The sequence below is a fragment of the Leptopilina boulardi genome, unplaced genomic scaffold (assembly GCF_019393585.1).
Source record: "Leptopilina boulardi isolate dan_hultmark-lab unplaced genomic scaffold, ZJU_Lbou_2.1 LbouV2_125, whole genome shotgun sequence".
Lineage (NCBI taxonomy): Eukaryota > Metazoa > Arthropoda > Insecta > Hymenoptera > Figitidae > Leptopilina > Leptopilina boulardi.
In genome coordinates, this window is record NW_026137669.1 from 278,316 (window position 1) to 295,011 (window position 16,696).

A 16,696-nucleotide genomic window follows, 5' to 3' on the forward strand; every position below is an offset into this window, starting at 1 on the left:
CAAATTTTTTTCATCTTTCTGTTTAAAAGTCAAGTCTTCAAAAATTCACTGTTTAAATTTTTCAAAAAAATTCAACCCCCTCCCTCTCCGACAGTTTTTGAAAAAACCTAACAATACTTCGTGGTTAAAGTACGCAACCCTAGGGCTAAACTATGTGCAGTTACAGCCTAATCCGATCAACTTTTTTCACTTAGTTCGCTACAGGAATTTTACCCCAGATATGTACATATAATTTCTTTCCGACCGTATGGTAATGTAGGCAAAGTTTAGTTCATTCGCGTAAGACCGCGAATAGAAAATCAGATATCAATTTTTTAATATACGACGCCGAAAACACCCAAGTAACGAATTTTAAATGAATCCGATGAATTTTTACTAAACTTGTCCACCATATTGAATTTTGAAAATTTGACTTCGGATTCGAAATTAAAGGTTACCTATATAGGGAACTCAATCCCTTGTAGAAATTTGTCCTAGCTATAATAAAAGAACTGGCCAGTCGTGCTTGAATATGTCTAGTTACTTTACTAGCCTGCTCGATAAAAACGCGAATGTCATGTCAAGCCGTTTGCTCAATTGTCTAAAATGCATTCGGACAATTGGAGTGTTTGTTCAATTGTCCAATGCATTATGCCCAATCATCCGCAATATTTCTCGTGTCTAAAAAGTTGCTAAAATAATATGAAAAACTATTGAAACATTGAAAAAACGGTAGAAAATACATAATTCTTGATATATACAGAAAAATAAAGTATAAAAATACCTCGATCGAGGAAAAGTAAAGAGTTTTCCGAAAAATCACTTTTTAACTGACAGTATACTGCTGTACTTGACATTTTATAGGTAAAGAAGAGAAGATTATGATAATGAGTGACACTTCATAGTAGTAGGGCTGTGCCAGTTCTAAAACACAGGTAATGCAGGTATCTACATTACCGACATATGGTAACTCTACTTTACCCTTGGCGGATGTTACCGACCGTTGTCGCGAGATGGCGCTGTTGCTCGCGGGAATTTTTGAAATTTTTAACCCGTTTGGTCACCTCCCTTACCACCCACTTTCCACCCTCTTGGTCACCCACCACCCCCCTTATTTGCATATGATTTTTTAAAATTTAACCCTTTTGGTCGCCTACCCACCCCCCCATAATTTGCATATATGTCTTCTCTATGTATAAACATATACGGTCCCAAAAATTTAAAAATTATAATTAGAACCTCGAGGAACAAAGGGTTAGCGAGATACCGCGCGCGACTGTGGGTGATTGGGAGTGGGTGGCTGTGGGTGGCGCACAGTGGATGACTCAAAAGTGAAAGGTGTGCGGCAGATTTGCGCGTACGGTCACCGGGGCCTGTTGGTAGTCCATGCGTCAAGTGGGGATGGAGTTCAGTGGTGGGATGTTGTGAATGGTGTGGACTACATGTACCTCAGACGATTCCCGTGGCAAGAAAAGTCATTCTGTGTCAGCTTCCAGTATCAGCAGCAGTAGACCTTCAGTACTCGCAGCAGTAGAATTAAAATAGAGAATCCCACCCACATTCCTCCCACTTGGTCACCCTCTACCACCTACTCACGTCATTTTAAGCTTCCCTCCCACTTTCCACCCACTAATTTGCATGCCGATTATATTTTTCATGGTATGTAACTATTTTACCATATACTAATGTTGTTTTTTTAGAAGAAGGCGGCACTTTTTAAAACTTCTTTTTTCCATGGTAAGTTCCTATTTTTCAATAGTAACTCTACTTTATCATAGACCGATGTTACCGACTGTTGTCGCAAGATGGCGCTGTTTCTCGCGGGAATTTTTAAACCTCTTTGCATAGTCATTTTTTGAAAATTCTACCCACTTTCCTCCCACTTGGTCACCCTCTACCAACCACTCATTTTTTAGCTCTTCTCCCACTTTCCACTCTCTTGACAACCAGAGTGGGGTTCATGCGCACTCCCTCTGTCGCCCCATCAACATTGCGCGCGCATTATTATAATAAAGTGGGGGTACATAGTATATGGTGTGTTGCGTGCGCAGTTCTTTTTTAAAGTGTGAGTGAAAAGAAGTGGGAGAAAAAGAAGAGTAGGGTTGACGGGATATAATGCAGAACACAAGCCCAGAGATATAACTGTTACAGATATACTAAAGCAACAACATCCACAGCTGCCACAGCATTAGCATCACTACTCCATCTTCTATAAGGTATATATTCTACTTTAACTCCTTTTTTTAACCCACTTCCCTCCCAGCTTAATTTTGATTTTTATATTAAAATTTTCCATTTACTTCTGCTTACAGATATAAAAAGAAATCATGGATTTACAAAAACTCAACGCTATTGGTCACATGGAAAGTTTCCTGCCAACAAAACCGCTTGCTGAGTTGACTCCAAATGCTTTATATACTGTAACCAAAATAAAGAGGGTGCAGACAAAATTCGGAGGTAGGATTGTAGCAGAACTAGATACTACATTCAACACTTTCCTCCCAGCAAGGTTCGCGAAGCTGTTCGAAGCTGAACCTGCATCATTCACAATGGGTGTTTTCGGCAATCACTGGCAGTAACTGTAACCAGTGAACAGTGGTACTCAAATTACTTTTTTGTAATTTTGCTTTTCAAAGTAAAGTCTAGTTCACAGTTCTGCAATTTATTTGTGGATCATGCGCAATGCGATTTGTTGATGTTTACCGCAGTGACAAGTGATAGACGCAATCACTACGCAACAATCAAACGTACAATAAACGTGTGTTTAATTGTGTGATTAATTGATGTGAAAATGAGTGATGAAAAAGTCATTTTAAGTGCCACAGCAGTGCTGGATGCGCTGACGGGTGAGCTGGTGATAAGACCGGAGGATCGTGCCTTACTTTGTTTCATTTCTTATTCCAACGGTAAGAGATAATTTCAATTGTTAATTTTTAAAGACCCCTATTTAATCTATTTTGCTAATTATACTTGTGAATTTAATTTATCCAAATTTTAATTCATTTTAATTATAATTAACAGCATGTGGTCTGTACGCTAGTTTGAACAAGTATTTTGTCGTGCAATTTTCTCTGCAAATATTTGAACGGATTGATCTGAAATTTTTTGTAAAATTTTTAAAATATCATGAAAAGGGGTTATTATTTGTTGAAATATTCATAAATATTCATAAAATATTAAAAAAATCGGATTTTGACGTTACTCATAACCTTAAATTTACCATCAGTTTATGAATGTTTATTATTACAATTATTTCAACAATTATCAACAGTATCGCACATAACAGCCCTTCTTTATCATATAATTTTTAACAACTTTTCCACAAAATTTTAGATTCATTCAATATTTGCGCAGAGAAAAGTGACTGACAAAATATACGTAATTTAAGGGTCACATGCGGTTTTAGCCTACAACTCAGCTCATCCAAACTTTTGTTTAAATCAAATTCAATTTCCTTTTAAATTGAATCTGCCAAACTTTGTATAACAATTTTTTCTCCATCTTTTTCAGCATTTTTCAAGTCTAAATTTATATTTATCGAAATTTTAATTAAATAAAAACTCAAATGTTGTCGCAATTACAATTATTATTTTAAAATTCAATTATTTTGGAACCGCAATTAAAAATTTCATCACCCAAAGTTTTAACGCATAAAAAATTAAATTCTTTCACAATTTTAATCAAATTCATAACGAGAAATGCATCGGTTTTTCACAGCTCTGTAACACTGAGGGTTCTATACTTTACACTTGTCAGAACGATAATTGAATATGCCTGTATTATTTGGTCACCAATGTATGTATACCAGATTATCAGACTTGAGCGTGTACAAAATAGATTTCTTAGATTTGCTGCAAGACAACTTGGTATTCCTTTTGATAGATACACGCATGATTATAATAACTTACGTTCAATATTAAATATCCCTTTGGTCTCCTCAAGGTTTCTTTATGCGGATATAAGTTTCTTGTACAGACTATTAAACGGAATTATTCAGTGTCCTTCTCTTCTGTCATTAATAAATTTGTCCGTTCCAGTAAGAACAACAAGGAATTACTTACTTTTTTCTGTAGCATTTCATAGAACAAACTATGGGAACAATGCTTTAATTGATAGACTTAGTAGAGAAGCTAATTCAATTTCTAACGAAATAGACCTATTTGACAATAATTTAACAAGATTCACCTCGGCATTATGTAGATTAATACTAAATAATAATTAAAATGCACCAACCTAGTTATAATTATATTTATATTTTTTATATACAAGTTTGTATCTATATTATAATAAGTACTATTGTACGAAAGGGCATGTCCCGTTAACTTAATAAATGAAATGAAATTAAAATTTAATTATTTACTAATAAATTCAAATTTCTATCACTCCGTATAGGATAAAAATATTCAATTATATTTCAAAATGTATCAAATTTGAACTTTATTTATTCCAAATTTAGGAAAATTTTATTTTGAAAAATAATTGAATTTTAGAGATTTTGTAATTTAAAAATATTGTAATAAATTGAATTCCCCAAGAATTTTATTTCCAATTATATTGAATTGTTGATATTAATTAATTTAAAATATAATTTTTGTTAATCTTGAAAAATAATTGAATTGTAAATAATTTGAAATAGGAATTTTTTTAAATTTGATTTGCTCAAAATTTTGTTTACAAACTTAAAACAATAATTAAATTTTAGGGAATCTTGTAATAAAATTTTGTTTTTAAATAATTTTATTTGGAAAAAATTTTTTTTAAATTATTGAAAATGATTAGGTAATTTTTAATTGAATTTTTGTTGAAAATGCAAAATAATGTGCAAAATAATGTGTATATGTATTATGTTGACATTTTTTTTATAGTTTTCAATTATCCGAATTTTCAAAATAATGAATTTGAAATATTTAAAAATTATTTGTTATTAGTAAATTGTGAACTTTGAGAAGAAATTTTTTTGCAAAATGAAGATTCCGTTAAGTTTTGTTAAGTTTTGTTTTACTTGAGGGGAGAGACAGGTGAAATTTCAGCCTACCAACATTATTGTTGTGAACATATTATTAAAATTTAGAAAAAAAAATTGTTTGATCATTTTAGGAAATTTATTACCTATATGTAAAAGTTAAGATTTTTTTAAAAAAAAAGTAAAAAGAGAAATAATAAAAAGTTCGGTAATGAATTATAATGAAAATTGTAGAAGAAGTATGATTTTTTAAAGAATCGCACCAAGAAAATAAAAACCAAACAAAATTCATCTTGTTAAGGGACAGCAATTTTTTTTTTTAACATTTTTTAACAACCTAAAATCATATTCCACTATGGAAAATAAAATAAAATAAAAATAATTTTTAACTATTTTAAAAAAATTAAAATTTTTTAAAATCCATACGCTTGATTATAATACAGAATCATGAAAAAAGCGTATACAAAAATTGTCAGTGAAAAATAATTAAAATTGTAAGAGAAGTTTAAATTTTAATTTCTCTAGAATTTTGAATTGTATTGAAAAAATTATTAACAAATTTATAGTTTTTTAATTTTTTATGGTATATTATAATTTTAAATATTCAATATTATCATAACAAAAATTGACAACCCTTAAAAAGCTTTAATTTTGGTGGGTTAAAATTTTACCGGTCCCTCCCCTTAAGTAGATTTGATTTGAAATCAAAATTTTTTTTAAAATAAAGTTTTGTCGTCTAGAAAATTCGCAATAAAAATTAATTGAGTAGACATTGTCAAAAATTTTGTTTGTTTGTAGGAGACGAAGACGTACGTTACGTCTCACCTGACGAGATGACAATTAAGATACCCACTTTTTCGAAAGATGAATTATCATTTCTTCAGCCGTCTACTTCAAATAATATTGAAGTAGACAATTATTTGATTAACGAGTGCAATAACGATAAATATGACGATGCTTTTGTCGATGGCGATCAATATGATAGCGGTCATGGCCATGAAGATAATTGTGGCGATGTCGATGATAACAACAATCAGGATAATGAAAATGAAATGGATCTCGGTAATTTTCCAAATTTTCTAATATTGCTACTTATTTATTCATTTATTTTTTTAACTGTAAATAGACAAGTTCAATTTAGTGCCAATAAAGGGGTCTCATTTCATACGGACGTTATCATATAATTTATTTATTTGACAATCCAATGGTGTTTTTAATTTAAAATTATTATTGGGTAATTGTTATAGTCGCCGTCAATGCACAATTTGTTGATGATCATAATTGTTTTTTTTTTTTTTTTTTTTTTTTTTTTTTTTTTTTTTTTTTTTTTTTTTTTTCTTCATATAAATATTATAGTATGCTTTAGAAAATTTTGAAACAAAAATAATTTCTAAATAATCTTTATCCTTTCAAATACATATTAAATTAAATTTCATATCAACGATAATAAAATAATTGTTCATTTAAAATTATAATTAGTTCATGTCAAATTTACTTGATTCGACATTTTCTTAATAATACTTCAAGTTGATTAAAGCAGAATTTTATCCTACTTTCAATATTTTATGCCCGCTCCATTTTTCGAGTTAATGAGACTCGAGAATTGATGCAGTCATTTTTTTTGGTTGATGTACCATTTTTTTAATATCATTTATTTATTTTTTTTTGAAATATTGATTTAACAGGTGAGTTGGTACAGCGCTGTAAAAATCGATGGCACTGCGGTTAACAAAATTCTATTACAAATAAAATAAACAATTAACATGGTTGAAGAGGATGAACTAAACATTGGCACAGGTGCATGCCAACGAATTTTAAAATTGAATTTCAAAGAACGCATTTAAAATTTTTCTAATAGTTTAATCATAACTAATCCATAAATTTTTTATTTTTTGAAAAATTAAAATGGTGTAATCCCTTCAACGTAAAACAAAAATGCAACGAAAATATTAAAAATTTTCTATATATAGGTTATTTTTTAATTAAACTTAAAAAAATTATATTTAAAGTTCATAATATTTATTAATTAATCTAAAAATTATTTTTCAATACCCATGTAAAGTTTGTTTCAAACTTAACTTTGAAACTAAATGTTGTAAACAAATTTTATAAAATTTAAAAAATTCTTTTTAAATATTGATTAATGTTTGAAAATGATTACGGGAGAAAAGGGGGATCGTTTTTAAGCAGGAGACTTTTAATTTTTATACGTTTATGTAAAATTAAAAATTATTGATTAATTTTTCAAAAAATATTTTACCTTTTTGCAATTTTCAAATGAGAAAAAATAATCTTAAAACTAGCATTTTTTATATTAAGGTGGTTGCATAAAGTACAATACAAGTTAAAAACAAAAGTAGTGTAAAGAGAAAGTAAAAAACAAAAAATGCTGATCATTTAAAATTTTTTCTTTAAATATCTGATTCAATTAGAAGAGCTCTATAAAAATAGAAAAAAAAAAGTTTTGTCAAATAAAGTGTATGTGGAATAATACGAAAATTATTCGCTTAATTTAGATAATCCCCCCCCTCCCTTTTTTTTAATGAAAAATACTCTTTTTTGATAATCTAAATTTCCATTTTCTCTCCGTTTTAGGTCAAGAAACCACCATGATCCCTGCTATTTTATGCAAAGAAAGTTAATAGAATAAAAATTTTGTTATATTCAATTTGTGTTATTTAAAAATTCTTTTAATAAAAATTATTCAATATGACAGTTTGTCAAGAAATGTTTACAAATAAATTAAATTAAACTAATGAAAATTAAAAAATAAAGTATGCTGTAAGCACAATATAATTGTTTTTTTATTTTTAGAAATTGAATTAGCGAAATTCGTGAATAAGGGAAAGAAGAAAAGTGCGGACAAACGGCCAAACCAACTTTTTCCAGACGATTGCGATGTTGAAAATAAAGAGAATAACGTGTCAAGTAAGCTTTGATGAATTAAATAGTATGCTTTAATCGAGGGGTAAACAATTCCCTGCTTCAAGTGTCGGATAAGAACCGGACAAAAAAGTCCAATTACATTTCAGACAGGACCGTAATCAATCAGTGAAAAAAAAATAGAAATTAATTTCTACATTTTTCCTGATTTAAATTAGTTATCTAAAAATATTAGGACACTTTTTTCAAGTGACTATATGTACTTTAAAAAAAATACAAATAATCAATTTTAAGAAAAAAATTGAGATATAAATTCGTAGAATAATACATAATACAAAATGATAATTATTATCTATTAATAAACAAATAATTAACCGCCGGTAATGGCTTGGTGCTGAGAACACTTGGTCTGCGTTCGATGAGGTTAAGCACTTCTGAGCACGGTTAGTGCAAAGATGGGTTACCCTTTGTGAACGCAGTGACCGGATGTGTTTTCACCACGTGAAGACATACCGAGCGTAGGCTTGACGCCGAGGTACAACGGTGTGGATTGTCGATTAATTGTCCGATTCACACCGCTGGAACTCGGTTGTCAATAAGCCGGTTGTACTCAGGAGAGGTTTTCTACAGTTTTCCTACTCCTCTGGCGAGAAAACCCATTACGGGTGGTCCAGGCAAATGCGAGTACTCCTATCGTCGAAAGTCGTACTGTAGGCGCACTAGGTTAATAATTTAGAATAATTTTCAGGGTTATGCTTCCAATCAAAAAGTATTCCTCGGGGACTCTTGTCAAGAGCGTTAGGCCAATAGGACAGGAGTATAAATTGAAAAAAAAAAAAAAAAAAAATTAACAAATAATTAATTATTGACAATATTTTTATAATTTTTGTAATAAAAAGCATCAAGATTCAAAACAAAAATGAATATCCATTGCAAAAAATCTTCCATTTAATTGTCAATCAATTAACGTTTGTTCAATTGCTTTCAAAGGACTTTCGGCTTTGAAATCCTAATTAAGAAATCAAAAATCGCGTAATTGTTTGCAATAGTATTATTAAATTTTTTTAATGTGATAAATTTAAGTTAATTTTACTAAAAAAAATTCTAAAAAATCATGCCCATAATTTTCAAAAATAATTTTGAGAAATTGTCTTTTCAGAGCAAGCGATTGAAGAATTCAAAAAAATTCTTTGAATGAAAAAAAATTGGAAATGAATTATTTAAATAATTTTTATTGTTTGTTTTTAATCAATTGAATTCAAGTGTTTTTATATAAAAGAATATAAAAAAAAATTATGCCAATGATTTTCGAATATCATTTTCAGAAATTCGTCTTCTCGAAGGAATCGTCCAAAGATTTCTTCGATACATTCCTCAAACAAATAAAAACTTGTAAATATATTATTTTAATAATTTTTATTGTTTGTTTTTGTTAAATTAAAATTATTTTAACTAAAAAAAGCCAAAAAATTATGCCCATGATTTGAAAGAATCGTCCGAAGGGTTCTTCAAAACATTCTTTGAATGGATATAAAACTTGAAAATAAATTATTTAAATAATTTAATTTTTCACACTTGATTTTTACAACTTTTCATTAATAAATTTTGCTGAGTGACAAAACTAATAAATGTTTTTGAAAAAAATCGTCTATTCGATTTTAAATCTATTAACGTTTGTTTGTTTTTGAAGGTCTTTGTGCTTCAAAATCTTAATTGAAAAATTAAAATGCCCTAATTTTATAGTTTATTAACTTTAGTTAATTAAGTTATTTAAATTACCTGAGAACGAAACAAGGCATTTTCTAATTTGTGTACTAAAAGTATGTATATATTTTGTGCTCTAATTATGGAGTGAAAAAAATTGTTTATAAAAAAATACCTCGCAGAATGCTGATTTTGAAAGAAATTAAAATTTGAATGTTTTGAAATAATTTTACACTATTGCAAAGAAACAGGGAATTAAATTTGAGAATTATCTATTTTTAATGTTTTAATGTTTTTCTTATGTAGTTTGAAGCAACTGCACTGTATTAAATCAATTTATTATTTAAATTTTTTAAAATTGTTCGAAATAATAATTTTAAAAACTGAGAAAAAACAGCGAATATCGTAGGAATGCTAAATTTTTAATTTTCTAGACATCTTGATACTTTATTATTATTATTATTATTATTCAACATAATTTGAGGTAATTCACTGTGATCTATAGTAATTCAGGATAATTCAACACAATTGTACACCATAATTTATGGTTTGTTCACCCCTCGGCTTAAATAATTTATTATTTATTAAATTTAATTTTTATTAAAATATTTTGCTTTATTTTTAGAAAAAGTTCGTTCAACTTGGACGCCGGAAATGACCCTTGCCTTAATTGAAAATTATTCAAAGACAAAAGCTAAAAGTAATTTAAAAGGCGACAGATTTTGGATGAAAATTTCGGAAATCATGCACGAACAAGGATATAAAGTTGATGGACGCATCTGCGAGTCGAAATTTGATGGGCTTCAAAGAACTTACAAAGGAATCATTGATAAGAAGAAACAAACCGGCACGAGTCCGCAAAAAAAATGGCAATTTTTCGATGAAATGGATTTGCTTTTGTTCAAGAAACCTGAAATTCAGCCGCCAGCAGTTGCCAGCAGTTTGCAGGGCTACAAGAGAAAAATTGCTCGCGAGATCGACGAAAATAAAAGTGCAGAAAGTAAACCGAAGAAGCGAACTGTGACAAAGGAACGTCCAATGACGTTAAGAGAGGTGAACGATGATGCAAATATTCGGTTTCAAGCAACTTTACAAAGGAAAGACGAATTCTTGGATATATTGAGAGGTTTCTTTCAAGCTGAAAAGAAAAAACCCAAAGATCCTGAAAAAGATTAAGCAAATGGAATTTCCAGTTTTGTTGTTTCAAGAAAAATTTTTAAAAAACCCTACTGAAAATCCCTGTATAAGATCTTGTACAATTTCCTGTACAGGATCAGCAACTGAACTTGTACAAGTTCTGACCAGTTCCTGTACAGGAAAATGCATACGAATTTGGAACAAGTTCATGCGTGAGATCTTGTACAAGATCTGGTGCAAGATCTTGTACAAGAAAGATACTTGTACAAGAAAATGTACATGATCTTGTACAATTTTATGTATAAGTACTTGTACATGAACACGTTCATGTTCTTGCACATGAAATAGTTGTAAAATTTTTTTTTTTAATAAAATTTGAGATTTTGATAATTTTTAACCACTAAGATTCGTAACTCATGCATGCTAAAAACTATTGCGCAGCTGTAAAGGTTAAAGTAAACTATTGCGCAGCCTTTGAAGTTTTTAATTTTTAGTAAAGAAAAACATGAATTAACATGTGCAAGAACATGGACGTGTTCATGTACAAGTACTTATACATGAAATTGTACATGAACATTTTCTTGTACAAGATCTTGCACCAGATCTTGTACAAGATCTCACACATGAACTTGTTCCAAATTCGTATGCATTTTCCTGTACAGGAACTGGTCAGAACTTGTACAACTTCAGTTGCTGATCCTGTACAGGAAGTTGTACAAGATCTTATACAGGGATTTTCAGTAGGGAATAATGTTATGTATTCAAATTTTTTAAGAATAGTATAGATTTTAAGCAATTTTGCAATTTGTTGTGTGCTCTTGTTCGATGCGCAAGCAGCAATTCACAATTATGTGTTAGCAGCGTAGGAATAACAGACTGATAATTAATAATTACATTAATAAAAAAAAACGCTCGATTTGTTTGCTTTTTGATTTACATAAATGAACGAAGTTAATTTTTTATAATAAAAATAAACATAACTTGTAATGTTGGACAAAATTATTACACTAAAAATAAAGGTAAATTTCTGAGCGGAATATTTTTAATACTAACTAGTGAAATATAGGTATTCTTTTAAAAATGTCGATAAAAATCTTATATGTGAATTAAAAAATTAAATTTTTTATAAAAAATTTATCTTACGTTTCAAAATTTAGATTTTTAGTTTAAAACAATTAAATTTATAAAAATTGTATTTTAATTTTTAAATGGTCAAAAACACAAATAGTTTAAAAACTATTTAAAAATTATTTAAAAAATTCATGTGAATCAAAAAGTAAACTCCAATTGAATTGCTGCATTGCTCTCGCCGAAAATATTAATTCCGTGCAATTTGTTTTGTGTTTTTTTTTATTTTTTCTATTGGTCAAATATGCCAATGAGATGGTTTTTTTCCGACTGATCCACTGCTAGTACAACGCCACGATAGCAATTAGTTTTTATTTTATTGTCAACCACATTGTAGTGCAATGGATACATATAAGTGAAAAGATATAAAAATTATATCAAGCACCGGAATTTTATAAACTTTTTAAGAGAGTTTGAATTTTTCACTTGTATAGTTTTTACTTTTTATATTTAAAATAAGTTATTTTTAGATATTTTTTGCTTGTTTGTATAGGTATATTTATTTACTGCAAATGAAGGAACAGTATTACAGATGTACCAAAAAGAAAGTTTGTTTGTATAAAAAGAAAAAAATAAATTTATATTTGTATCAAAATTAGTAGTAACATTAATTTTTAATTATAATTATTTTTTCAGCAATATTCACAATTTGTGCGCTTATCCTATTTAAATTCAAATTTTGAACTTATACAGTGATTTTGATAAAAGTTTAAAATTTGAATTCACATGCAGGGATCACAGACTGTTACATTTTCACCTTCCTTCGATTTCATAACCCATTTCACCTATTTTGAGATTTTTTTTTTATATTTTCCATTTTGAGCTTCAATCTATATTAAAAATATAATCAATTATTACAAAGTCAATTACTCAAAATATTAATTAAAACATTCATTTATTTATTAAATTGTAATCAATTTCAAATTCAGTTAATTCAAAATATAATTAATTGAAAACTATGTAATTTAAATTTCAGTCAATTAAAAAATCAATTAGGGTCAACTGGGGTAAATCCGAACGCTTTTAGTAAGTTTCAACAATAACATAAGTTTTTTCTTTAAAAAAAAATACTTCCGGTATTCTGGTGCATGAAGTTGTTACTTTACTTCCATAGAACAATTTTATGGGGTAGAAAAAATTTTTGATAAATTACAATCGCAGGAAACTTAGCGTTCGTATTTACCTCGATACTTTGCAACTTTCCTAAAATATGGGGGTAAATACGAACGCCACTGTATTTCAGAAAAATCTTAGGGAAAATAAATTTAAAGTATTGCAATTGTTAAACTTATATAAAAACTCAAAAAAAATACGATAATAAACCTATTATGTAATAATGCATCATATATAAATACAAAAATCAAACAGGTTAAAAATTAAAATGCATTGCACAATTAAAACCTTCAATAACTTTATCAAATCATAACGGATTTTTGCAAAACTTGGTACAGAAAGTATTTTGGAGTGATTGAATGTAAATACAACAATAAAAGTCAAATTTTTTAAATTCAAAATGGCGTACTTTCCTAAAACTTATTTTTAAAAATGATTAAATTTGCTAACCCTGAAACCCTCCGAGTAACAATTTTCGAGCGAATCCAATGAATTTTTTAATTCTCGTCCGCCATTTTGAATTTTGAAAAACTGACTTCAAATTGGTAATTAGCGACCCCAAAAACCGTAGAATACCAAATTTTATTAAGATCCTGAAAAACTTTTTTCAACAAACCATTTGGCAAAAAAATTGAAACACTCCTTCGAGAGAACAGAGATTAAGTTTCTGCTTATTAATTACTAACGAGGATACGTATAGAAAGAAAAACTTTTTTCTATGTACTTTTATAATGTTAAAATAATAGTGTAATCAAATAAAAACAATTTTGTGTGGCTTTGATGTAAAAAAAAATTATTAAAAATACCGTTCGGATTTACCCCAGTTTTCCAATTTTCTTGGGTAAATACGAACGGTCTGATATTATTAATAAAATTTTACAGAAGGCAAAAATCAAATATAGTTTCTGTTCTAGTATTCATAACAAACAATTATAAATAATAAAATGAATTTTTAGCTTCTTTTTCTTGAAATACGAGACAAAATACTGAAAGAGTGTCATCTTTGATTTTCAATCTTTTTTGCAATACTCGTTATCTTTGTTTATGCTGTTGCTAATTAACAAACGAAAAATGGGATAATACTTAGAATCTCTTGAAGAGGATCTGAGGTAAAAATTCTCATATCGAACTTATTTTTAAAAATTTTAATTAAGCTGAAATAATTAGCGTTCGGATTTACCCCCCGTTCGGATTTACCCCGACTGACCCTATTTCGAAATTTTAATTTTAATTATAAATTCAATTCTTTCACACAGCAATTAGTTAAAAATTCAATTCTTTTAAATTGTAACGATTTATAAATTCAATTATTCAACACACTCCAATCAGTTAAAAATTCAACTATTCTAAATTTTAATAATTTCAATAATGAATTCAATTATTCCACGCACTCCGATCTTTAAAAAATTCAATTATTTTAAATTTAAAAAAATTTAAACTACTACTGATTGCAATCAAATAAAAATTCAACTATTCTAAATTTTAATCAATTATGAATGCAGTTATTTTACAAATTAAAAACTCTGTTATTTCAATTTTTAAGAAAATATTAATTACATTCTTACAGATTCTAATCATATAAGAATTAAATTATTAAACATTTACAAATTTCAAATAATTGAAGTTTAAATTGATTGGGAATAAGTGAATTTTGAATTCGTTGAAATTCGGAATAATGTAATTTTTAATCGATTGGAAATGTGCCATAACTTAATTTTCAATTTTTTAAAATTTAGAATAATTTTAAAAAATTTATTTTTTTAATAGATTTGTTTAAAAAAAAAGTCTTGTGAGTTTTAATATTGACAATTTTTCCAAATAATAAATGAATTTAATAATTTTTTAAAATAATTTTTGTAAGAATTGAGATTAGAATTTTTTTAAAAATATATACATTTAACTTTTTTTTAAAGATTTTTACTTAATAAAGTGTTTTGAGTAAATTTTCATTAACTTTCAGGTAAATTACATACTTTTGGAAAAGAATGTACCTTTTCTCATATTTTAAGGAAGAAAGCGTACTGTGATTCCTGCACTTTATGTCATAACTTTGGTTACAAAATACAAGGTTTTATTTTTTACTAAGGAAAATTTTTCTAAAAAATTTAATAATATTTTATTATCAAAATCGAGATTTTCAAGTACAAATGTGAGAGAAATACCTTCATCATATTGTTTAAAAATTTTATTTGCAAAAGTTATATTTTGAATACTTTTAATTTTCAAGTATTCAATTTTTCGAAATACTTTATTCATACATAAAGCAAAAGTCAATATTTTTAAGAGCATAATAATTACAGCATAATTGACAATATTTAAGAGTATAAATCGTTCCAATAAAAAGCATAAAGTTTCTGTCCCTATAATTATTTTATAAAATATAGAATATTTTACAACTTACTTTTAATAACTAATTGATAAAAAAATTTCGTTGCTTAAACCGAGAAATAACCAAGTATTTGATTGACGAAACTGTTAGACACGAAAAACATGATACGAGAAACACGAGTTTAATGATTTTTTTCACTCCATTCAAGAGAAGAGTTGATTATTGCCGTCTTCGATTTTCATAAAGCTGTTGAGCAATAACATTCCGCTTCATAACTGCTGGAAATTGAATAATTTCATCTTCCTCCTCAAGATCTTCATCGTCTTCATCATCATGACCGCCAACATTTCCCAACAAAATTTCTTCCTCCGCCAGTACATCATTTAATGAAATACAGATGTTGTGGAGGCAGCAAGATGCGAGAATGATTAAAGCAGCGTTTGCAACGTCTTGTACATACAAGTTTTTCAAGCGTCGAAACCGCTGCAACAATAGGGCAAATGCTCTTTCAATTATTTGACGCGTCAATATGTGAACTCGGTTGAATTCTTGCTCCATCGGTCCCAAATTTCTTATGCCCTTGTACGGTGGCATTAAATAGAATCGTACTGGGTATATTTTGTCTCCGATAATGTGGGTTTGATCAGGAAAATACCGGTCATAATCTCTTTGAATTTCCTGATTAATCGTACTCAGGGACCATACTCGCGCATCATTGACACTTCCAGGGCAAGCCGCATAAACGTCAATGAAACGCCTACTGGAGTCGCATATTCCTTGCACGTTTATGGAGTGATATCCTTTTCTGTTCATATAACTGTCCGGATTTTCATGTGGCGCACTAATCTGGATATTACATCCATCAATGACGCCAATCACTCCTGGGAATCCGCCCAATGCCATGAAATCCCTTTGGCTGACCGTAATCGCGTGTCCTCTAGGCCACGAAATAAAAGTGGATGCGCGTGCGCACAGTACATGTGTAACTTCCGAAACGCATTCCCAAGCCGTCGATTTCGAAAGTCCACCCTGGTAAAAAAGTCGGATAAGTTTCGTATCAAATTCGGACAGAATAGACTGGATAAGTAGGAAAAATGTACGAAATAAGTACGAAAGTTATCGGCATTAGTATGAAATTAGTCTGAACAAAACGACAAATCCAAAATTAGACCGCATTAATCTGGAATATCTACGAAATCAAACCGCAATCTGTCCGAAACAATCCAAATGCGAATCCGAAAAAAAACGAATCAGCAATTAATAAGGAAAAATCCGAAAATAGTATAGGCAAAATATGAAAACAATCCGCTTCACTTCGAATTCAGTCCGAACAAAAAACTTAATCCGACATAACAGTGAAATAATCTGGAAATTGTATGCACAATATTCGCAAACAGTCCGCAATAATACGAAATTAGTTCAGTTCAAAAATATAAGTCCAAACCAAGAACGAAACATTC

The 16,696-nt window shown here is 28.9% G+C and overlaps 2 protein-coding genes across 2 annotated transcripts; one reads left to right on the plus strand and one right to left on the minus strand.

The window, feature by feature from the left end:
• The first annotated feature begins 2,690 nt into the window (after positions 1 to 2,690).
• LOC127291120 (uncharacterized) lies at positions 2,691 to 11,242 on the plus strand. Its single transcript, XM_051320040.1, has 4 exons — positions 2,691 to 2,885; positions 5,741 to 6,004; positions 7,757 to 7,870; positions 10,155 to 11,242. Exons 1-4 carry the CDS (start codon positions 2,771 to 2,773, stop codon positions 10,703 to 10,705), a joined length of 1,044 nt encoding a protein of 347 aa, XP_051175997.1. The 5' UTR covers positions 2,691 to 2,770; the 3' UTR covers positions 10,706 to 11,242.
• Positions 11,243 to 15,365: 4,123 nt separating this feature from the next.
• LOC127291121 (putative nuclease HARBI1) lies at positions 15,366 to 16,221 on the minus strand. Its single transcript, XM_051320041.1, has one exon. It carries the CDS (start codon positions 16,137 to 16,139, stop codon positions 15,456 to 15,458), a length of 684 nt encoding a protein of 227 aa, XP_051175998.1. The 5' UTR covers positions 16,140 to 16,221; the 3' UTR covers positions 15,366 to 15,455.
• Between the last annotated feature and the right edge of the window lie 475 nt (positions 16,222 to 16,696).